General features: G+C 42.9%; 1 protein-coding gene across 29 annotated transcripts in view; it reads left to right on the forward strand.

The window, feature by feature from the left end:
- The window catches only part of CAMK2B (calcium/calmodulin dependent protein kinase II beta), a 704,764-nt gene extending 680,525 nt beyond the window's left edge, over window positions 1-24,239 (forward strand). For 17 of the 29 annotated variants that reach the window (XM_069214288.1, XM_069214299.1, XM_069214300.1 and 14 more), the window contains 4 exons: window positions 3,399-3,474; window positions 13,675-13,769; window positions 15,838-16,072; window positions 23,714-23,849. In XM_069214288.1, coding sequence (XP_069070389.1) covers window positions 3,399-3,474; window positions 13,675-13,769; window positions 15,838-16,070 — 404 coding nt within the window. In that variant the 3' untranslated portion in view covers window positions 16,071-16,072; window positions 23,714-23,849. Of the gene's footprint in view, window positions 1-3,398; window positions 3,475-13,674; window positions 13,770-15,837; window positions 16,073-23,713 lie in introns of all 29 variants that reach the window. The other 12 variants (XM_069214308.1, XM_069214317.1, XM_069214303.1 and 9 more) reach the window with 2 other exon arrangements.
- The last annotated feature ends 1,250 nt before the right edge of the window (window positions 24,240-25,489 follow it).

A 25,489-nucleotide genomic window follows, 5' to 3' on the forward strand; every position in this document is an offset into this window, starting at 1 on the left:
CAAAAAATTAGGTCCCCAGCTTCCTGTAATGACTCAGGCGGGGGTTCCCGGATTCCCATGATGATTCAGTGGCGGTCCCTGGGTTCCATTAATGTTAAAGTGGTGGTCCACAGAAATCAAAAGGTTGGGAACCACTGACTTAGGAGATAAAGTTATTATGCAGCCTTTAGGATTAGGCTACAATGCCACAGTTATTCATCTTAAAGTTAAAAAAGGGGACAGAAGAATTATATATGTATATTATAATTACATACATTTCACAAACCCTTTTTGAAGGAGCGGAGAGATGAAGTAAAGCAGGACAGGGTTCCCTATATGCTTTCATTATGTGAATAAAATGTTTTTTTACAAAACTGTGCCTTTAAGGACCCGTGGACCACCAGTAACCCATCATGCTGAGCAGGAGGCAGTTGCTTCAGTTCTTTTTGAGGCGATGCATGATATAGTTTCCATGGTTACTTTTGTCCACTCCACCGGGGAGGGTTAGTTATGACTATAATGGAAATTCCCCTAAAAGAGAACTGGAGTTACAGTTAAGAAACTATTCCTCCCCTTGTAGGGGTTTCCATTTATAGTCATAAGAACTGAATGAAGTAGAAAGCCCATCCCTACTTAGCACGGTGGAGAGGGGAGAGAATGAAGTATGGTAGAGCTTTTAAGCAAATAGATTCCTAAAGGAGGCCTGTCCTACTTTAGCGTCTGCTCTAGCATCAGAGTCTAGGCAGTAATGTTTGCTAAATGTATAGACAGATCTCCATGTGTCTGCTTTGCAAATATCTGGAATACGGATATTCCTCAATAAAGCAGCAGTAGCTGTTTTACCTCTAGTGTAGTGTGCTTTTGTTTTAGCTGATAGTGTCTTGTTAGCTTTTTAATAGCACAGTAGGATACAGGAAACTATCCTTCGGGAGAACGGATTGCTTGGAAGTCGCTAAACCCATACAAACCGGACCACAGTTGACTTGACGTTGATCTGGATCTCGACAGCAACCATCTTGATGGCCTCATAGTCAATGAGCTTCTTGATGTCGAACAAGGTCTGCAGGTCGACGGTGGTGTTATCGAAGTCGATAATCCTTGTCTCAAATGCTGATCTGCGGGGCTTCCTTGACACCAACCCATTGACAGACTGCAAATGGGTAGGAGCCGTGCCACTCCTCGACTTCGGCTCTCCCGACGTTGACTGGGACCGATGGCAGTTTTTTGCTGTTTTCTTCCTGGCATGCCTAAGACAGAGGTAGCATGGAGGCAAATCTTGCATGACTGTCTGGTAGGCACACACTACACACCTCATGGGAGACTGTTTTAGCCTCTTGTCTCCCACAGGCTTGGCACTTAACAGAGAAAGAAGGCATTTCTCAGTGAAAATACCTATATTTTCTGTCAAGAAATAACAGAAAAAAAACGGGAGAGACAAAAAACGTCAAATGAAATAGTTGTCACTAGTTTTAGCTGTACATTTTTTACGGAAAACACCAAAATTGGATCAGCTCAATGCTCCATGGTCCTGTCAGCAGGAGCCAGAAGAAAGAACTGAATCAACTGCCTCCTACCCAACATGATGGTATAATGGTGATCCCTGGGTCCTTAAAGGCACAGTGCCTTATTTTAAATCATATAATGACAGCCTGTGGGACTACACTGTTCTGATTTACTTCATCTCCCTGCTCCTTCAGAAAAGGGTTTGTGAAATACATGTATGCTGTTTTACCAAAACATCATGACATAATATACATATATCATTCTTCTGCCCCCTTTTTTGAATTTACGATGAATAATTGGGCCATTGTAGCCCACTCCTATAGGCTGCATAATCATTTTCTCTCTTAAGTAACTCTGCTGGCCTTCCCGAAGGATTATGACTATAATGAAAATTCCCATATGAGAGAACTGGATTTAAAGGTAAGAAACAATTCCTTACTCTATGACAACCCTGCATACACACATTGTTGTAAACATGAAATCATCATAACAGTTAGAGAAGATTAGGCTGACCACACCAACATGGATGCTGCTAGACTCTGCCTTCCACTTGCTTGTCAAAGATGAGATCAGTGTAAGGCATATGAGTGCATTTTCCCCCCTTTAAGGATCAGTCGAGAAGGGGAGCCTTGTACGCAGTAGTGCCTTGCTGGGGCCAACTGCTTGCACTACCAAGGCTCAAACTGACTGCACAGTACACACCTTGCATGGATCCAGTTCATACAGAGAGTTCAGCATGCTTACCATTATTGCCCAACACTACCCCAGCAATTCTGCCTGTCATTCACTTATTAGCATAGACATCATTTATTTGGATCTAGAGCAGTTAAGCTGATTAAGTTGAAAATATGCAACTGTTTGATGTAGTCTTAACACTCCAACATCCACATGTTTCAGATTGTTTCAACTTTGCCAAGTTCAACAGTCTTCGTCCTAGTGATTCTAGTCTCCTCTCTAACTTTGATGCAGAAAGCATGCTGCATCCTTTTAAATGATTTGATTCCATACCATTTGACTTCTATACCGAGTTTGGAACCAAAATGCCCATACATCAGCTCAGAAAGCACCCTGTGCTTCTACAATGCTAGAAATAACATTTGATATCCATCTTCCATGAAGCCGTGCCCCCAATAACTGTGTCTTTTAAGAGAGGAAAATCCATTAATACTCCTTTTGAAAAAGACTTTTACTCCTCTCAGCATCACAGAAGAAAAAGCAATATGATAGCTAAGTGAGTTGAGTGATCATTGCTGAGCTATATGTGTAACTTGCTGGTCTCAGATGCAAATCTCCTTATATGCAACCTTTTTATTCTTCCAAGGTCGAGACATTGATTGTTGTTGAGTTGAGTAAAATCATAGAACCGTGGTTCCCAACCTTTTGACTTCTGTGGACCCACATGGTATCATTACTGGATCCTGGGGACCCCCACTGAATCATTATTGGAATCCGGGGACCTGTCACTGAGTCAGTACTGAAAGCCGGGGGCATAATATGTTAAATCTTATTTACGTTTCTAAGCAGTTACGGACCGCTGAGGAGCCTTTGCGGACCCCCAAGGGTCCCCGAACCACAGGTTGGGAACCACTGGTGTAGAGTTCTACCAAATGGCAGAAATGCAATAACAAGCTCTTTATAAAAACACATTTTAGATTGTGGACTCACCTTTTCCATTACACCTCAGCAGAAAACAAGAGCCTGTTGGAGGGCCAAAGAAGTTAGAAGGGTATATTGTCATCAATAGTGAAGGATGCATGATGTCCTTTCAACTACCTGTGCATTATTTTGGTGAATTAACATTCTGGTTGCCAGCCCAGCATTCTTTGGCCTTTTCACTGACAACTCATATCCATCCCTACTATTACCAACAATTGTAGAAATGTGCTTGTTCTCAGCTCTTTCTTCTCTCTTCCCAGCTCGTAAGCAAGAGATCATCAAGATCACAGAGCAGCTGATCGAAGCTGTGAATAATGGAGACTTTGAAGCCTACGCGTAAGTCTTGAGGTCTCAGTCAGTAAATGAAGATACCTATGCCTTTTGTTTATGTGTAGGTCTATCAGCGGAATGATTCAAATTTTTTCTACACCCTTTACTTTACTCTGAGCATATGATCACTCGAGATGTCACTGCAGAGTTTAAGACACATATCTTGACCACCCTGCGAAACTCAAGATGGTATTCTCATTGTAACACAAATAACACAAGACAGTGTGTTCCAGACCTTAAGCTCCAAAACCAATAAATCCATGCCTCTTTCCTTATTCTTTTGAAAATGTTTTTACCTTAAAGAATGCCTCTTGAAAGATTTGTGTGAACGTGGCTTAGAATTTGTCAGCCAGGAGAAGGGGCTCTAGGAACAAAAGGCTCTGAGGATGGGAAAGAAACATAAAATGGCACCTCTTGCTGGAGGATGTCAGCTGGGTCACCCTGAATTCCAGTCGCGAGGTCACTCTGCGCCAGGTCATACTGATAAAAACTGGTGCATTAATCATGGCTGTACACTGAGTCAGAAATGCATAAACACCCACAAAAGATAAGGGCTCACTGTACATCAATCTTCTTATGTGTTTGCTCTCTTTGATATACCGGCCACTATCCTGGCCTTGCTCTTTGCTTTCACATTATTTTCCAGTTTCTTTCCTATACATGTGCTGTATGTAGATGTACAAGGCGCACATGCTCCCTCCCAATATTTGAAAGAGTTTGCACTAGGACTGGTGCTAAGTAAAGCAAGGTACTTACCATAACACTACCACTTGGAGGCATTGGATGGGGCCTAGTCAGTGCAACTAAAGCTGTGTGCAGGGTCTGGAGAACGAATGTCACTTCACATGTGACACCACAAATCCTCGTGCTGGGATCTAGGAAGGTGGCAGGGCTGTAGTAGTGGTGCCTTTGATGGCACCAAACTTGGGTTACCTTAGGCCTCAATATGAGTTTCAGAAACTAAGGTTTGACAGTCTAGGTAGTGGTCGCTCCATGATTTAAATAATTCTTTCTCACCGGAATGCAACTGTGAAGGTACTACATTTAACAAATGGGAAATATTTTTATTCTTATTCGTCAGTCCGTGGAGGTTATTTGTCAAAATAGTAGGTATTTATAGCAAATCATAGTGATTCTTTTTTTTGGTTCTAGAGATGTCGGCAGGCCGAGATTTGCTTATAAAATGGAACACAGAGCATAAATCACCCTACCTTCAAGTTCTTCAGCACGGGATTCTGTCTGATATTCATAAAAAGTAAAATATCCCAACATGTGCGAGATCCCTGGAAAAATAGTGTGTGTGTGTTTTTCAAATAAAATGAACATGAAACATGGCCAAGAAGGCCCCATTTATGAATTTTTATACCAGCTAGCCAAAATACAAGCTAAACATTGCACTTGAGCATAAAAGCAAGGAAGTAGGCGGCACTGCAATGCAAAGCATACACATAATTCACCACTACTCCTATAAGAACCATGGAGGGCTGCACTAACCCTCCAGGCCCAGCAGCTTGTCAGTTAGTTAGTTTTTTCCACTTTGCAAGGAAGTTCCTGAACAGAAACCTGGTTTTGCCTAATTACACCGTATTTCGAGTGCTTTGGCTTTCATTCGACCTCAGGACGTTTCGTATCTTTGTAATCATTATGTGGTGGAAAAAAGGTTTTCCCATCACTTTCTTTTGTGGTGGGTCATCATCCTGTTCTTTTCTTTTGCTAAATAAATATCCACCTTGTGTAGGGACCTGTCAAAGAATGATGACTATGATGTATGTGGTGTTTGTCTTCCTGACACTACTCAATTCAAGATTGTGGGATTTGTCAAAAGATGTGATATGCCGATGAAGAGAGCAAGAGGGAAAGAGGGCGTGTCTCAGATCTAAGACGGGGAATATTGGTCACATGTCATCACCTGCACAGCCTTCACTTCTACCTCGGAGAGGAAAGGTCATCAATGCTCTCTATTACTCCCCCGATACCACCTCTGCCACTTCCGGAGATAAGTGGTGAGCTACTATTGTCAGAGCTTCTGACCTCCTTAGACATTGAAACAGTCAACAACAGGCCATTGAACATCAAGAAGCAAAGGTCAGTGTCGATGCATGCCCATGTTTCAAAGCTGAGAGGTTCAGAGTAGGCCTGGTTGAGGCACTTGTTGACATTGAGAGACATTTCAATGTTGAGGGGCTCCTGATTTCTCCCTTTTACTCAGAAAATGAGGCCCATTCAATCCGGAACATCTAGAAGAGGATAGTCCCACCTTCCCCATCTCCTTTAGATACAGACAAAGCTGTGATCACCATTACAAGGAAAGATGATGACCAATCCTATCAAGAGAAGTGCCAAGTTCTCCTTAGAGAGTGAGCCACAGGAACCTCGTCAGCCTTCTTCAGAAGCCTCAGCTACACCTCTTCTGGAAAGTTCTATTACTCAGCCTTCCAGGATGATGTGGTGTCTCCAGTTGAACACCGTTGCTGTTCCATGGATACATCACCATCTTTGTGTTTCTGCATGAGATTCAGGGAAGACGAGTCGGAACATGTCTCCCTATGCTGACATGGTGTGCACTGTTCTGAGTCACCTAATCCAAGAGAAGAATCATGGTGGAAATCTTCACCTCAAGATTTAATCTCTGTATATAGGTCATCATCTGGTTGCCGCGATTTGTTTAACCCCTCCCTTCCCCCCCTCGATTCATTTCCATCTAAGTGGCTGATCTGGTGGCTTATCAAGAGCTCTCAAACAGAACTGGAAAGAAGTTCAATCTACAGATAACCACACTGAAGTCAGTTCTTCCATCATTTTTAAAACCCTCCATAGAAAGCCTCAAGCTTTCTATATTGTGCCTTTGGTTCCTTGTCTCCTGCAACCTAAGATGGATACCTTTACACAGCTTTCCTGTACTCAGGCTGGCAAGCAAAGTCAGGAGAAGGTCAGATCAGCAGATTCTGACTTCAAGTTTCTGAAGGAGATAGTCCAGAAGATTCTTTGGGGGAAGTGACTGCGACAACATTGTTTAGTGCAGCTTACCTGCAACCCTTAAACCCACCAGAGAAGAAAAGCAGAAAATTGAATGTTTAGAGAAGAAAAGGGAGTCAAAGAGGTCAGCTGTTCCACCCTCTTGAGCCATTATGAGCAATCTCTTTGGGATTCAACCCACTTCCTGAAATATCTTCCAAAGGAAAAAAGAAGAGATTGTCTAGAGTTTGTTAAAGAAAGAATGTTAACTTCAGATAAACTGATCAGGACCACGAGAAATACTGTGGTCTCCTCTACTGCAGACATTTGTCATGTAGTTTTTGATCATACACTATTCCTGTCTCATGCTAAATTTGTTTACCTCACAAGCAGAGCCTCCGGGTTTGTGGGTCTACAGAAGAGGACAATTTGTTAATCATATATTTTTTTCAAACCAAACATCTTCAGGACTTAGGCAATTAAGAGTAGACCTACTTTTTGTGCTGGGACTTCCCCTAGATATAAAGAAACGTTGGTTCCAACACAGATAATTCCATACTGAGGAGTGGCCCTGGACATGGTAAAGGGAACCATGTCTCTTTTTCACAATAGATTTCTTACATGTATCCCAAATGTGTACAGCTTCACATGTCAGTCTCTTTCAGTTCAGCAAATGCCCCCTCTTCTGGGATCCATGCCCTGTCCATCTCTCAAGTATGGTATGCGAGTGTCAATAAGCCAACATCAAAGATGGCATACACATTCTGTAACACAGTGAACCTCAGAAGACACAGATTAGTATCCTGGTGGTTATAGAAGAAGAGACGTTGGCATACTAGGGCTTGGTACTGGGGGTGATTCATCAGGAGATCGAGCTAGTCACTTCATTGTCAGATACAAGAGAATTTCTGCTGCATGAAGATTAGAGATAGGATCAGAAGTCCCAATCCCACAAGCCTAGTACCCGGCAACAACAGTTAATGGGCTTTCCTTACAAATTCATTAAGCTCGCACCACTTCTGGCGACTCTACAGATTTGTTTTTTTTTTCTGTAGGTGGTTTCTCTGTTTAGGGTTCTTTGTGTATTGTCTTCTTGCTTTTCTTGCTCAATACCTCTGCTCAGTGTGTTACATTTCAGATTTACATCTCCTTCCATGTAGCAGCTTCGCAGCAGTAGTACAGTTCAGAGTTTCTATTTACTGTCTGCCTTCATCCTGCTAATTTCTCTGACTGTTTCCATGGCACATACTATCATGGTCATTTGTATTTACTCACAGTAGTGGCGTTTTGTTTCCTTTAATGTCTTGTCACTTACCTTTGCTCCTCTTTACTTTAAATTGCCTGTGATCGCTGAGATCTTGAAAACGCCAGTCCAGTCCTATAATCTGAAGCTCCTGAGGGGTTGCCTGCTAAATCCTGTGTTGTTTCTCTCTTTTTGCATACCTTTTTTCCTGCCATGAGTTTTCCTATTACCTTGAATTACCAAGCATAGGGTGCTACCATCCTGTGGAGAGAGCAGAATTAACATCCACAACCAGAACTAATGTGCTAGTTAGGTTACATATGAGACCTCTACAGGACTGTTTGGAGGGTGGGTGGTGTCAAACTTCAGCAAATTGGGATAACAAAGTACAACTGTTGGTGCACACTGTTCAGTCCCCAAGATGTTGGTGCAATAAGAAGAACCTCCTGGCCGGAGTTCCCATTCATCCTCTGAATCCTCACAAACAATAGTAACAAACATCTCGCTGGAGGACTGCGGTTCTCATGGACAGTCTAACCACTCAAGAATTGTGGTTCCCTGTGAAGGGATGCCACTTCAACGTGTTTGTGTTGAGGAGGCTTCACATAGCTCTGAAGTGATATTTTTTGTACCTGTGATGTAAGTAGTCCCTCAGGCCCTCTTCAACATCAGAAGGATAACATAACCACTATGTATTATCTGAACATGTGGGAAGGGACGAAGTCCAGGGTGCTCTCCCAAGAAACTTAAGCAATTTGCATTTATTTTGCTGGGGAGGGGCATTCAGTTGATGGTGGAACCAATTCCTGGTCTGCAAAACACAAAGGCGGGTGACTTGAGTTGCAGCTTGTTAAACTAACACAAATGGGTTTTCAACAAAGTACTGCTAATAGACATCTTGCTTCCAGAAATGAAATTGATAAATACAGAAGAAAACTCAAAATGCCCTTCTTATGCCTTCAGTTTTCTATAAACTCGGTCCCTCTATAAAATACTTTCACTGAGTTCCTCAAGAGAATTTCTCTACAATTTTCCTTGGGTCCCACTTTTGTGAAGTTTAAGACCAAGTTCAACCAGGCAGCGCAAAGATGATTCTTATTATCCAAGATTGGCCTTACTAATGGGCCATCTTCAGGCATCTTCAGATATCCCTTCTGCCACAATACAGGCAGACGATCAAGCCAGATCTATATTCCAGAATGCTGGAGCAGAATATTCTTCCCAGCCATCCATTGCTCAGCTTGAACTCCATGCTGCTGAGGTCCTGTGATATTGACATTTGAAATTCCTTATGTCTTCCTGGCCAGTCTAAGAGAGGTGAAGTGTCTTCAGGCAAATTCAGGAGGAAGAAGTTCTGCTTATGGTATCAGTAAGCAGAATCACCAGAGAATATGCCAGGAAGAAACAGTGCTACATTATCTTCTTTATCTAGCTGATTTGCTGAACTCTTTTATTAGAGTGTATTAGGCTGTTATCACTTCTTAACGTAAAACTCTTCAGGCATTGTCCTACACATTTTTCCAGGTCCACTCCCAAATTTCTACACTGTTTCCATGATTAAGTATTCCCTTGGGGGGCTTAGGAAGACCTTTATTCTAATTAAATCGCCTTCTCTTTCCTTTGAATTGAAAGTGGTACTCGTAAATTGATGATCCTCCTTTTGAACCTATGCACAAGACAGATTTACAAACCTTTCCATGGACTGCTCCTTTTTTTAGTGGCTACTACCTCTGCTAGAAGGGTGAATGGGCTTAAGATTCCTCGTACCAATGTTCTTCTTCAAAGCAAAGGGTCTCTAAGAAATCATCCTTCTTTCTTCCGAAAGCTTTTTCTCATTTTAATATACATCAGACAACTGCCTTGTCTGCTTTCTTTCCAAATCAAACATCCCTGGTAGAGAGGTCTTTGCATACCCTCAGTCAAAAGGAAATTACGTTAATTTTTTTATATTGCTAAAAGGATTCATGAATTGTCAGTTATGGTACTTTACAAACAGGCCTGGTTTCCTGTAAACAGATGGATAGTTTCTTGCATTGTTATTTGTTATGGAAAAAGTTAATAGGTCCTTATCGGATAGCTATGGGGCTGGCTATTCCATAAGAAGGAAAGCAGTGACTGCTGTTCTGATGAGAAACATTCTTATTCCTCTCTCTGATATTAATAAAAGGTAAAAGAGAGTAGCAAGCTAACCCCACCTTAAACACACATTCTTGGCAACAGAAATATACTCTTTAGGCAAATAAATTACAAAGCAGGGCCTGGCCCAGCAAAGTGTCTTTTTTGGAGTTTGAGTCCAGACAATTACGTTTTGCAAAATTATGGGCTGGCCTCAGCCACAATGCCAGAATGGCCTCCTCTCTTTCAGTGTTGGACGGTGGAATCATATCCAAGATCCATGAGTTCCTTCAGGGGTCAATCAGTGCTTGTCTCTCCCCCTAACTTTATTTTGATTCTTCCTTTCCCAAGAATCCTTTCAGATTTGACTGCCCAGATGCATAAGTTGCATACGTTCCGTTTTCAGACCGATTAAGTGTCTCAAAATTACAAAAAAGAAAAATAATATTGTTCCAGAGTCTTCGTAGTGAAGAGGTTGTGCTGGGGCTGCCCTGGGGCCTATTCAGGGTCCCGGATCTCATCTAGTTGAAAGATATACTTTCTGATTGATTATTGAATTTATAGAGTGCAAATGCAAACTGTTCCCTGGGGTGTGCTGGTGTACAATTCAGCTAAAAGGTCTAAAAGTAGCAACAGAGCAGCAGAACTAGATTACAAAATGTCATGTTCTAAGATATCTTTGTGAAACACCAAAGGAGCAGAGGAAGGGAGACTGTTCAAAAACTTTCAACAAACAGGAGCACCTCCTTAAGCCAGTACATCACTGTATTATATATATTTATTGTGAGGTTAGTTATAAACCATTACAATTTTAGCAAAAACAAAGATAAGTTAAAAACAACAAATCAGATATAAAACACGGATAGTTAACACAACAAGACCAGTGCGCAAAAGGCTTATTACACATACGTAAAAACAAGTGCATTGATATAAATTACAGTCATATTAGGTCAAACATAAAGGTGAAAACATCAGAAGCATTATTACTAGTTTGCAGGCATATGAGAGCAGGCATCCGGTTAAGAAAAAGAGAAATGGGAAAGGGTGTGTTGGTTCAAGACAAAGTGCGAGTCCAATAGCAGCAATTTTTTCACTGTCAGATCTGCAAGCAGTGAACCATTAGGGCATGTCCCGCAAGTTCTCACCCTATCCCAGTGTTCAAACTGCACTACATCAAAGGAAATAAGAAGTGCATTGTAAGGAATGGAACTGGGCGATGGCAAACAAAGGCAATGCCAGTAGTAAAATTTTGGCCAGAGGTGTTTGACACAAAACACAAATGCAGCATTAAAGTAACAAAGACTAAGCTCAAAGCACTAGGATGAAGAAGATAATACAATGAGATTCCTTTGGTGGACGTGAAAGTAGTCAGATGAGAGGCAGAGCCTTGCTGCATCCAATGACTAAGGTTTCATAAATACATACAATGGTTAGAAAACAGCGCTCTGCCCAGGGGCGTGCACAGTGCTCATTTTAACCATCCAATAGTTCTGAAAGAAATAAGTGGGCTTTTATGATCCAGGTCCCGGCGAAGACTGCACTAGGATGGAAGAACCTGAGTCATTCCACAGAACACTCAAGCAGCAGAGTTTCTTAGCAGCTAAGGCAACAAACTTGGCTAGCAAAATAGTTAGGGCAGTGTTGTTGAGATTGAGAGAGGCAATAATGGCCCACCGGCATGAGCGAATGCCCAGTTTTTTCCATTCCCGCTTCAGGAGAGATTTACGTTTCTCAAGCAGAACTGGGAAGCTGCAAACAATATTTTGAAAGGATTCCTCACACAGTCCACAACCCCTACATGTTATTGTTTCTGAGGGCCGGCACCATCTGGCAAAGTGTTTGAGGAAAGGCTATTCCTCGAGCCAAAGGGCCATAGATCTTGCCTTCTGGTGTTTTGAATAGGTGAGTACTAGGAACGGGGAGAAAGACCTCAGTGTGAGCCAGAAGGAGTGTCAGCTTGGAAGCCATTGTGTAGAAACAGAGTGTTACCATTTTGAAGTTTGATTGAAACAAAATGACATAGGGTAGTAACCCTCAAGTTATTCCAAAGGTACCAACATTATTTCATCTAATGAAAAAGAAATAATTTAAGAAGTTTGTTTCCAACAGCTTTCAACCAGAGCAGAGCGCTTGTTGCAATCCTTGAAAGATGTTATATTGACAGAACTAAGTATCTTAGAAAGACCGATCAGTTGTTTATATCTTACAGAAATATCCACAAAAGCGGCCAGCTGTCAAAACAGGGCATAGACCAATGAATAACATCCTGAAACTGTTACAGCCATGTTAAAGCAGGTAGACCTTTGAGACATAGAGTTGGATACATAGGGGGTTATTCTAACTTTGGAGGAGGTGTTAATCCGTCCCAAAAGTGACGGAAAAGTGACGGATTTACCACCAGCCGTATTACGAGTCCATTATATCCTATGGAACTCGTAATACGGCTGGTGTTATATCCGTCACTTTACCGTCACTTTTGGGACGGATTAACACTCCTCCAAAGTTAGAATAACCCCCTAAGTAGCCAGAGCAGTTCTTTTCTTTTCACTAGATTGCCCTCTTAAGTTATCTGCAGAGCGTCAACATGCTTTACAACCCATATCTTCACTAGACACTACTACCTCAGTGTACCGTCACCAATTGAGACAGCAGTAGGTGTTTCATGAAGGTAAGCCTCATTTCCACTTATTATTCCCTATTTCAGTGCTTCTTTAGCAATCTGAATTTAAGCATGTGAGTCTATCAAAGATCTAATGCTGCAGACAAAAAAAGTTACTTATCTGCAACTACTGTTCAGCAACATTAGTTTCTTTCATGGATTCAAATGGTCCTATCCTCTCCCCTGTCATGCAGCTGCTAAGTACTCCATAGCAAGCTATGAAAATTGTGATAGGTGGAGCTATGAAAATTATGATAGGTGGAGCCTCAGGATAGGGTTGGAACCCTTATCCCCTCCACCTGATTGGCTGTACTTCGGGTCATATAATGAGGTAAATGTGCTATTCATTGCCAATTCAGGTTTTCTATTTGTTTTCATTGCCAGCTGCTGTATTGAAACACTGCTATGATACCATTGACCACCAAAGATTCCCAGCTTGGTGTTGGTTAACAATTCAAGCATGCAACTCTATGAAAGATACCAATGCTGCAAAACTGAAGTTAAAGGTAAGTAACTTTTGCTTATCACCATTTCAAATATAAGGTGATATGAACCAGAGGTTCACAACAATCAGATGTAGTGAAAATCACCTTATATCTTATGTGTCCTGTAGTTCGAATTGCCTGTATTTCCAGATCGAAAATTGCACAAGCCATCTAGCCTGTCAACAGGCTGAAGAAAAATAACTCCCTTCTGAAAGCATTCTGATTTCCAGCACCCTTCGGAAATATTGTCTTGGTGGTCCTTCACTACTCCGTCCCTCAAACGTCAAATCAAGCCCTAATCCAGTCCGTAACTTTATTTTGGAGGTTGGTGATTGACTTACCGCCCAGACCTATGTCATGACTTTTAGTTCTAGGGTTTCGGTACTCTATCCCCAAATTATAAGTCACAGCATGAGTGTTTTCTGTGAGGATTCTGGTGATAGGTAAATCGGAGAAAAGGACTATAGTAAAAGATAGAAACCTGTGGGCAAAGCAGTACATCTGATACCTAAAATTGCAAAAGTAAACCAAGACTAGATCGATGCAGGATTTCATGTTATAAATAGTAAAAAGGATCCCTGCTGTGCTCACAGGAACTGGATGGCATCAACAGAGTTCTGGTTGACATGTAAGCTGCAGAACTACCAGTCAGTGTTGATAGTGTATTGGTGACCCGCAAGCACTAAGAGACATGGTTATGCAGAATAATATGTTTTCATGATAGTTTAACATGTCTTTTCCTCTTTTAGAAAGATCTGCGATCCGGGGCTGACGTCATTCGAACCTGAAGCTCTGGGCAATCTAGTGGAGGGGATGGACTTTCATCGATTTTACTTTGAGAACTGTGAGTTGTCTATTTTGTTCTTCCCATATATGCCCCAGGGGTAGTTGTGAGCCTTTATACCATTTCCAGAATATATACCAACAGGAAAATGCTCCCTTCATTAATGACCCAATCCTGCAAAAAGTATTCTGTGAATAGAGCAGGTAGTAAGCCTGAGGTTTGTCATTAATTATTTTTTAATTTAGTCATTGCTACCTACTGTACTCACTGCTAATTATTTCTAGAGAGTGGCAGGAAAAAGAATAGGTGCTTCCAGCTCTAAGTATTTCGAGTTACAATAACGTTTCTACACCGCTCTGAACTGACCTAAGGTTTTCCAGCTGCGGAGAAAGCCTGTTCTCTGAATTTGAGTGATGATGTTTTAAGGATTCCTATAACTCCCCTGAAAATGTTACCTTCCGTCTGTTGTTTTACATCGGCTAGCAATATATACATCCATTTGCTCTGTGTTTGTCTAGATTGAATCTGCATTTAACATATCGCCATTATCTTGTCTAACTTTATTGCTGTCTATACTATCCTATCCTAATATATCCATCTGTTTATTTATCCATCAACAAGACTGTCAAGCCTAACCACCTATAATGATATCAATTTTAGCTGTTGATCAATTGATGAATTTTAACTACTTACCTCCTCCGTGTAATCTTGTTTCTCAATGATTAATACATGTGTGCAGTTCACTCTATCTAAGTTAATGCTGGTGTTACCTACACTAAATCACAACTCACCAAATTCAAGTGAGACAGCTATTTGTGATACAGCGAAGTCCAACCTGATGAGATGGGACAAACTTAAGGAAGTGTAATATACCAATAATATACCAGATGCACTTACGGTTGTATTCAAATACCGAAATGGTCCTGTTGTTAAGCATATTTACTGCAACCGTACCCGTAAAAAGATGGGAGGCATTTCTTTACTGCACGTGGAACTGCAGAGCAGCGAGACCCAAAAGACTACTTTGGGGGTCATTCTGACCCTGGCGGCCGGTGGCCGCCAGGGCCACCGACCACGGGAGCACCGCCAACAGGCTGGCGGTGTTCCCACGAGCATTCTGACCGCGGCGGTTCAGTCGCGGTCAGAAGCGGAAAGTCGGCGGTCTCCCGCCGACTTCCCGCTGCTCGGGGGAATCCTCCATGGCGGCGGAGCGCGCTCCGCCGCCATGGGGATTCTGACACCCCCTACCGCCATCCTGTTCCTGGCAACAGGGTGGCGGTAGGGGGTGCCGCGGGGCCCCTGGGGGCCCCTGCAGTGCCCATGCCAATGGCATGGGCACTGCAGGGGCCCCCGTAAGAGGGCCCCACTGTGTATTTCAGTGTCTGCAATGCAGACACTGAAATACGCGACGGGTGCAAACTGCACCCGTCGCACCCCTGCAACTACGCCGGCTCAATTCTGAGCCGGCGTCCTCGTTGCAGGGGCATTTCCTCTGGGCCGGCGGGCGCTCTTTTGGAGAGCGCCCGCCGGCCCAGAGGAAATGTCTGAATGCCCGCCGCGGTCTTTTGACCGCGGTGCGGTCATTTGGCGGCTCCCTCCAGGCGGGCGGCTCCCGCCGCCCGCCGGGCTCAGAATGAGCCCCTATGTTCCTTGTTGAGGCCGAATATTGGTTAACGGCTCACATTTGGGCCTGAACCCTCCTTTTTGTGGTATGTTTTGCCAGAATATGTATCTTTAGTACTTGTGATATGAGTCGGTGCAGTTCAAAGTCTTCAAGTCTGAAAGGAGAAACAATAGTTCACATCCAGCACTCTATGGCGTATGAACTCTCAAATGAGTGTGTGAATTTGTGATAGCATATTTTGCATGTGTATTTTACGTACCTAGCCACCAGGAGTTTAACTTGTACCCCAGTCTGCTATTAACTGAGCAAAGGATGAGTAGTTATGTGAGACTTTGCTGCAGCTTTTTAATTATTCAGTCCTCCAGCAGAGTTGCACAGCTTCACTCTAATGCATTTCCGAAAAGAGGTCCGACTACAGGCAGTCACTTTAAAGAGTCCCATGCAGCTCAAACTGATACCAACATGTATTTATGGTTCTCCCTTTTCCCTCCTTTTTCTCTGCAGTGCTATCAAAAAACAACAAGCCAATCCACACAACCATCCTAAACCCCCATGTTCATGTGGTGGGTGAAGATGCTGCCTGCATTGCCTACATTCGGCTGACGCAATATATCGACACACAGGGACGCCCTCGCACCAGTCAGTCCGAGGAGACCCGGGTCTGGCACCGCCGCGACGGAAAGTGGCAGAATGTGCACTTTCATTGTTCAGGGGCACCAGTGGCACCACTACAGTGAAGGTACGTCTAGTTCGAATATCCTTCCTCCAGTGACCAAGCACCTAAAATCCCTAGTCACCTGTTTGATTTCTCATGATAGCCTCTTCTACTTTCCATTATGTTATAAATAACTTAATTTTATGAGGCCCTTATTTTGAGGCCACGTTTTCAGTATGCCACACAAGGTGTGACAAATGAGCTACAATAATGTTGTGGACTGTTTTGGATTTTAGATCATAGAAGTTTATTTAGCCACAGGCGGCAGGCAACTGAGCCAAAAGGGCAACCCACCTGTCTTATGTAGAGATCTCACTGGGTTTGCAGAGATTTTTTTCCAGGAATGCCTCCTTCAAGATAGTGGGATTACTTTTGGGGGAAACTGTAATACAAGTTAGCTTGCGTTGTACCGTTTATTTTAATTTTAAAAACTGCTAAAGCGTTGGTGTGTTTAAAAAAAAAAACAGCAGTGTCCCGGGCATGATGGTAGCTGTGAGAAAATTATTACTAATTTGTGTTAGCAACTTGGAAAAACAGTTCCGGGGATCCTTCTGGTGCCATGACAGTGACATTCCTGTGGCACATAAATCAGTTATTGACGGACAACTGTAGCCTATCCTGCTCCACTATCCAAAATGCTTCCTCCTTAATACATTTATTGCCAACCTCCTAAGGCTGTTATCTGTGACCCCAAAATATAGTCCTAAACAATATGGAGGCGAAGCAATTTAAAGTCCCATTCAAACAGTTCATTTTCAATATTTAGAAATTTCCATGAGGAAAAAATCTGATGCTTGAGTTCGTGAGAACTTGCTCTTTATTTAATTTCAAAAACTTGAAGCAAACAATAAAATGACAGCCAATGCATTTCTTTCTTACAAAACATAGAGCTTCTTCGTTGTTGTGGACCAGGATTTACACAAATTAAGACATCTTATATAAAAAGTACATAAAACGACTGTATTCAATAAAAGTACATATGAGGACAAAAAAACACAACATAGTCCAATACACACTCTATAGTAGGGTAGCAACAGAAATGAATAACACAGTTAAAACAAGAGTCACTGTTTGCCTAATTGATCTGGTTTCATGAAACAATAGACTATTTTAACACTTTAAATTGGTAATAATTGCATCTTGCTTTCGTAGGGAGGAAACCTTGATCTGTCAAATAATACAGTGGTCTATTTCTGTGTAGACGAAGGGATACAAACATCATTTCGTAATACCACACCTCTCATCATTTTCAGGAAAGTCAAATTAAACAGTAGGACACTCTAAACCATGAAATAATAACCAAAAGTATCCTACCTAGAGTTATAGAAATGTTCACTTGTACAATAAAGGGGTTTGATGCATTTATATTACGGATACTGTAACACACAAAGGATTTTATGTCAATTCTGGTTTAAAACATAGGCTTGTTACAGAAGGAGGGGATGATAATAGTGAGCGTATCTGGAACAGTTGGGTTACTAACAGGGGTATCTGACAGCAGAGCCATCAGAGGCTTCACTGCCTCAAACATATCAGCTCCCCGTCTGTAAATGAAGTGATAGGACCTAGAGGTTGATGGACAGGGCATTCTGATTTTTTACGGATATCTCATTACGCTTAACCTCTAAATTAACCCCAAAAATATTTACAATAGGAAAGTACTACAGCTTTCTTCATATTTCATTGCTGCTACAACGAAACAGCGTTTTCTTCTATACAGGATTACTTTGTTGTAACTGCTAAGTCACAATTAGTACAAAAGCATTTGACAGTGAACTAATGTAGGAGTCTGGCCTTGTTTGTAGTGGGCACCTTGGGTACTTACACCTTATACCAGGTCCAGTTATCCCTTATTAGTGAAGTAGTAGTGTTCTAGCAGCTTAGGCTGATAGAGGTAGCTATAGCAGAGCAGCTTAGGCTGAACTAGGAGATATGTAAAGCTCATGCCATACCACTTATAGTTACACAGTACTTATACACAAGTAAAGACAATACTCAGTGTTACCAAAAATAAAGGTATTTATTTGGGTGACACAGTACCAAAAATATCTTACACACAATACTCCTTCTGGAGGTAAGTATTATACACAATATATACACTAGACACCAAAGTTAGACAAGTAATTAGTCATAGGATAGTGCAAACAATAGGAAATGCTATAGAATGCAATGGGAGAAAATAGGTCTAGGGGCAACACAAACCATATATTAAGAAAGTGGAATGCGAATTACGAATTCCCCCCTAGACATGTGTAGTGTGTGCAGAATCACTGGGAGAGTAAGAATACAGTAAAGGTAAGTAAATTACCCCACCCCAGAGCCCAGAAAAGCAGGAGTAAAGTACTGCAAGTTTCCTTAGGACACACTACACCTTGTGATATGGATTATTACAATAACCAACCAAGTCTGCAAACAACAACTGCTGGATTTCTGGACCTGAAGACGTGCAAAAGAAGGGGACCAAGTCCAGAAGTCAAAAGAAGTTCCAGGAAGGACAGGAGCCCCTGCCAACCCAGAAGAGGGTGCAAAAGAAGAGTCCCCGGTTAGTTGACGACTGCAGGTATGCATGTGAATATGGATGCAGACGTGATTTCGTGTTGGAAGTCACCAACAAGCCTTGGTTACAACAAATATGCGTTTTGCATCAAAAGGGCGCTGGCTGGACCCAGGAGGCACCTGGGGGCCTCAACTCTGTGTGAGGAGGAAGAGGGGGCTCTCAGCACTTTAGAGAGCCCTCAGGATGCCAGACAGCACCCACAGGAGTCCCAGGACAAAGGGACAAAGGAGGTGCAAAACACGGTTGGTGCAGCACAACAAAGGAAGTTCCCACGCCACCGAGAACAACTCGAACAACTTGAAAATGGCTGTGAAATAACGTGCGCGTTATTTCATACAGGCTGCAATGGCAGGCCTGATCAAGGGTTTGTGTGAGCTCCCTGTGGGTGGCAAAAGAAATGCTACAGCCCATATGGATCTCCTGTGGAACCTCAATGCCCTGGTTACCTAGGTACCATGTACTAGGGACTTATAAGGGGGGTCCAGTGTGCCAATTGAAATTGGTGAATGAAGTCACTAGCCTACAGTGACAAATTTAAAAGCAGAGAGAGCATAAGCACTGAGGTTCTGATTAGCAGAGCCTCAGTGACACAGTCAAGCACCATACAGACACACACATTAGGCCATAAACTATGAGCACTGGGGTCCTGACCAGCAGGATCCAGTGAGACAGGCAAAAACATACTGACATACAGGTAAAAATGGGGGTAACATGCCAAGGAAGATGGTACTTTCCTACAACTACTGATCATGAGTATTGCTATAAGCATTTTTGTTGGACTCTACTTGCTTTGTACACAGGCAGAGTTATGTTCCTGAATCTAGGATCTTAACGTACAAGTGTGTCCACTTTAAAAGAGGTTTCTAGAGCTACCAGCTTAAGGCCTCCTACTTTTCCGATGATTGATCTCTGCTTGTTCCCAAAAGACAATGTAAAAGTTGCCTAAAGTCACTGAGTCTTGTCCTTCCACTATAAAGACACAAAAAAAACACTTTTCTGGTAGAAAGGGGGTGCCTCTCTTTCTACCTGCAGATTCCCCATCTGTAGAATCTCCATGCATTAGACTGGAACAGGAAAACTTCAAAGCAACAAGGTCACAAGTAGAAGGCGCTGGACTCAGTTTGCGCCAGAAGTGACATCAGGTGACGCCATTGAGACCATAAAGTGCCCGCACCGACACATCAATGTCATTTCACTTTTTTCCACATCTTCCACATGGATTCAGAGCTTCACTCTCTTAGGAAGTTTCCTCACAAAATTATTTTGCTGTACCATGTCTCCTCCCAAGAAGTCTGAGTTTAAACTCTGTAGGGATTGTGAGGGACAGATGTACATTACAGACCCTCACGCAGTCTGTCTGTCATGTTTAGGGTCCAACCATGACTTGAAGACGTGCTTCTCATGCCTCAGCATGCATCCCAAGGCCATTAAGGAGCAGAAGGCCAAACTCTTTGTGGCCGGGGCAAAGGACGAACACCAATGCTGGGAATGTTCCCTGCTTGTTCCCAGTCTCCATCTTCATCTTCGGCAAAGAAAAGGAAATATATTAGGAAGGAGAAAAAGCGTTCCAGGGGTAATTCTCCTTGTTGATCTTCGGTTCCGACTGTACCTTCGTCCTCAGAACCGGAGCTTGTCGACCTAACACCAGTGGATTATCCGCTCAGCCCTGTTCCTCCTCTGGACCTGGCTCAGGAAAAACCCCCACTCCTGAAGCTTTCAGCGCCAGCATTTTACCATTTGAGTCTCCTATGCAAGTGCCGGCCTTTCCAGTGTTCCAGACTCCTGGATTGGACCCAGCAGCACCTAGGCATGCTGGCCTCATGCTTCGCTGTAGTGCACAATGCCAGGTCACACATGTGTCCATCGCAAGAGTGCTTAGCGCACCAACGATCTAAAGCTGTGGGTCAGTGTTCAGATCTAGTGTTCGTTGACCATCAAACTTGCCACTCTGTAATAGTGGAACACCACAACTTGTTAAAGGAATGGCCGTTCCTAGACCCAGTTCCACAGAGGACCATAATAACAGATGCCTCTCTTAGGGGATTCACAGAATTTGACTGTCCAAGGTCAGTGGAGTCCCAGTCAACAAACTCTCCACATAAATCACCTACAGCTACTCGCTGTTCACTTTGGATTGAAAGCATTCCTTCCTCACCTAATTGGCAATGTAGTCCTCATCAAGACAGACAACATGATAGCCAGGTATTACCTTCAGAAGCAAGGGGGCAGCAGATCCCCTCATCTCTGTCACCTAGCCCAGAACATTTGGAAGTAGTCTCTCCATCATTAGATCCAATCTTTGTTGAATACTTGCCAGAAGTGGTCAAACAACTTTGCCAACCTCCTCAGCAGGATTCAGCAACAAGTCCATGAGTAGAAAAGAAGCCATCCACAAGTCCTCCACCATTACGTCTAACTTTGGGGACTACCAGAGATAGACTTCTTCGCAAAGGAGAAAATGCCAAATGCCCAAACTTCGCTTCCAGGTTCCCACAGTCCAAAGGCAATGCACTGTGAATGAGCTGGTCAGGGATATTTGCTTACGCTTTTCCTCCTCACCCTCTGCTTCTATTTGTGGTTGACAGACTTCAGTAGACATCTCTCACCCACCTCCTGGTGGCACCCACATGGGCATGACAACCATGGTTCTACACCCTCTCAAACTCTCTGTGGTCCCACTTGAGACACTTCCCAACAGGTAAGACCTCATGCAGAACCATGAAGACATCAGACACCCAGATCCCAGGTCTCTCAACCTTGAAATCTGGCTCCAGATGTCCTAGAATTTGGGTACCTTAATCTCTCACTAGAATGCAAGGACATTCTTAAAGAAGTGCACAGGCCTACTACTCGTGCCTGTTACGCTGCTAAATGGAAGAGATTTGTTCACTATTGTTATTCCAAACATATTGATCCCTTAGCAGCCAAGGTACAAGATAGTGTCTTCTACTTCTTACACCTACAAACTTCTGGTTTAACTTTCACGTTCATAAGAGTACACCTAGCGGCTGTAGCTGCTTATCTTCAGAACAAGCAACACGTTTCCCTCTTACGAATCCTGTCATTAAAGCCTTCATGGAAGGTCTCAAAAGAGTCATTCCTCCTCAGGTCCAACTAGCCCGACATGAAATCTTAACATTTTATTGACAAGATTAATGGGCCCTCCAGTCGAGCCCCCGTCAGTCCTGCCCCCTCGAGTTTCTGTCCTGGAAGGTAACTTTACTGGTTCCCATCACTTCCCTTAGACGCGTTAGTGAACTTCAGACACTGACCTTGGAAGAACCCTTCTTCCAAATTCACAGAGATAGGGTTGTACTCTGCACCAACCCTAAATTTCTTCCAAAGATGGTTTCACAATTTCATCTCAGTCAATCTATTGAACTTCCTGTATTTTTTCCCTCAATCTGACTTGTTTGCAGAACTGGCCTTCCAAACATTAGATGTTAAACAAGCCCTCAAGTATTATATTGGCAGAACTACATCTTTTAGAAAAACACAACAGTTTTTTGTTGCTTTCTCGAAACCCCATAAATGTAAAGTCATTTCTAATTCAGGCATTACTAGATGAATTATTAAATGCAGCTAGTCAATGCTAAAGCTAAAAGGACCTTAATTATGCCTCCCAGAGCCTATTCCATTAGGGAAAAATAGCCTTAATTGCCTTTCATGGGAATATTCCTATTGCTGATATTTGTAAGGCAGCTACATGGTCCACACCACATACTTTTACAAAACATTGTGTGGATGTGCTAGCTCGTTAATAAAGCCAATGTCGATCAAGCAGTTCTGTGTACACTATTCCAAACCACTGCAGCTTCCACAGGCTAGCCACCACTTTCTTTGGAAGACTGCTATACAGTCTGTGCACAGCATGTGGATCTACATCTACACATGCCTCAAACTGAAGATGTTACTTACACAGTAAGCATCTGTTTCTGGCATGTAGTGCTGTAGATTCACATACCCAGATGCCTGTTAGTTGCTGTCAATTTAATATTTTCTACTTTCCTCTTTGCATGGGCATCTCTCCATACAACGATTCGCTTCACCTTCCATCCTCATCCTCTATGCAGGAAAACAATCTTAACAATGGAGTTGATGACCATGCGCATATTACCAGCAAGAGGAGGAGTCACAATACCGCATGACTCAAAAGACTTTCTTCAAAGAAAAACAACTTGCACACATCCAAGCCCAACACTAGATGGCAGGATTATGCGCAACATGTGAATCTACAGCTCTACATGCCACCAACAGATGCTTACTGGGGAAGTAACATTTTCCTCCTGAGGGACACTGTCTACCTGCATATTCCTCATCGATCTGCCTGCCTTCTCGTTTGATGGATGGGTTATAGGGAAAGTTAATCCCATGTTGCCATCTTTTGGTACTGCATTCCTTCAGCGATGTAATTCTGCCCTCTTACCTTGAAAGGTTGGTAGAAACGGAGGGAAACTGACATAAAAACGCCAGGGTGGGAAATGATGGACCTGTGGCGTTGCCCGATTTCACTTCCAGCACCCACTGAGTCCAACACCCTCTACCAGCGACCTTATTCCTCTGAAGATTTCCGGACCCTTTCTTACGCATGGAAATCGTTCTACGTGTGAGGAACCTGCAAGTAGTGTATCCACCAGAAAGATAGTTACTGCAGGTAAGTAACTTTCTTTTCGGCCCGAGTTCTGTTTTCTTGCATTACATGTTCTGGGCCTCTGTTTTTAGGCGCCAGGCCAGAGTTTCCTCTTTCTCCTAAACACTGCTTTGCCTCCGAGCTGTTGAGAGCAATGTGTTGCCTGCATCTCAGCACGCTGGGAAAGGCGCAGACACAGGCAGGTATTTCCTTCGCAAAGAAAAGTGGAAGAACAGCTAAGACATGGATGAATGGAGCTCTGCAAAGTAACACGGCCCGTGCCCGCTGCTTGAAGCACTTTTTTATTAGCTGTCAGTATAGTATCTTGTCAGATTGACTGTGAAGCGTGGCAAGGGTAGTATTATGTGGGTAGCTTCTTCCTCTGTCATGTCACGCCCAGTACGGATGAATAGCTCGTTAGCAGTCCTGCACTTGAAAGTATTTTATCACCTCGTTCCTTGTTCTTTCTTTGTTGCAGGTTGCGCTGCCGTTCGCCCTGGCTTCATCCGGAGAAAGCAGGATGATGGTGTTTTAAGCTGAAGCCGTTGCTTCGGAGAGCAGCTGCAGTGACAAGCATGTGTCAGCATGCTCATGTCTTGTCTTTTCCCTCCCTCCGTCCTCTTCTTTAGTTCCAGTGCCTGTGGGGGTGTTTATTTTTCCCTAGAAGATTAACAGCAGGGAAAATATCTAAAAGACGAGATGGCGATTATTTTCCTTTTTTTTGGAGGGAAGGATTTTTGTGATTTTTTTTGTCCTGAACAGAGAAAAAGAACTTTAAATAACCTCTCACACGCACGTGTGGGGCTTGGAAAAGGATTGAAGGGAACGGCGCCGTTTCTTCGTGTCTGTCAGACGTCAGTGATGGGGATGTGGAAACGAGTTAAAGAAACAAAAAAAGACAAAAAAATGAAAGAATATGTTGTTAATTTTTCGAAAAGGCTCCACCTTCCTCCGTTGTAGTCTCATTGTTTGATAGTGTTAGATTTTGTTAGATGAAATGATTTAAAAAAAATGAAAAAAAAATAGCACGGTAGACCTGCATTCTCAATGCCAAAGCATGGACTTTTGAAACCGTGTGAGCCGTCAGTGGTTGTAACTTTGCGCTTCTAAGTCTGTCGCCCGTTTTTACCGTTGAACAAACGGATGCAGTTCTGGATATTTGAAATGTGATTTTTCTTGCTTTCTGTTTGTTTCAGTTCCTTTCTCTCTCTGGCTGTGGGTAACTTTGTGCCTCTGTCACTGGGGTCCAGGTCCGTTTTTTAGCTGGACTCTCATCTTCTTGGGTATGGGGGTATGCAGTCCCTTTGCTTTGCCTGATGTGAAAGGAAGGAACCAGGCAGGTCTCGGGCCACCTAAGGGAAACCATAGAGTTTCTTGTAACCTAGCAGGGTCTAGTCAGCCTCGTGAAAGTAGTCACCTGGACATCTTCGCTTACTAGAAAGAGCAGTCCTTTGTTTCGAATGGTCTAGAGGTCTAAAGAACTGTTCAGGTGTTTCCGTCTTTCCATTAGCCTGATGTTCCAGGTTACAGAGGCAGGGACTGCTTTTTTTTTTTTTTTTTTTTAGTAATAAAGGAGTCATCTTGAGGGTAAAATGCTTTTTTCTTGTCGTCTAAGCTTCACTGGTCAAATTAAAAAAGATCTCCATGTTCCTTAGTACATTGGCAACCTGGAGAGTGGCACCAAGTTTATTGTTTGTGACCATCTATTGGGTCTAAAATAGCCAGCCTTTTCCAGCAGTCTATCACCTTGATGAGGACCAGCCTATAAGGTAGAACTCAAGGTAACCTTAGAAAGAACTAACCTTTCTGTACAGACTTGAATGTCTGTATTGACTCCATAGAATACTCGATGTGTCCACTCAGCTCTACGGTTTGATTCTGTGATCACACTGCTTAATATATTGATAATTGGGGGTGGCTGGTGGACGTCATCAGAGGTGTGAACAGATAATGGCTTCATTCTTTCCCAGTGCGATGAATACCTGATCAGAGGGAAAACTGATAGCATGGTCTTTCAACTGAATTTGTATTGAGCAAGGTTCCGGCTATGGCAGTAAGTTCCAAAGTGAAGTTTTAAAACCTCCCCATCTTCCTGTGTAAGTGCCAACACCGGAAGCCTCCTCCATCGTGATTTGCCTTTCCACATCGTACTGCATACTGCAAACAGGCAAGTAGAGTGCATGAGGTTTCTCAAAAATATGCTGCCTCAAGCCAGATAGCACCCTTTTCAAGGTCTTATCATGTTGCCAAAAAA

The sequence above is a fragment of the Pleurodeles waltl genome, chromosome 11 (genome assembly GCF_031143425.1).
Source record: "Pleurodeles waltl isolate 20211129_DDA chromosome 11, aPleWal1.hap1.20221129, whole genome shotgun sequence".
Taxonomy (NCBI): Eukaryota; Metazoa; Chordata; class Amphibia; order Caudata; family Salamandridae; genus Pleurodeles; species Pleurodeles waltl.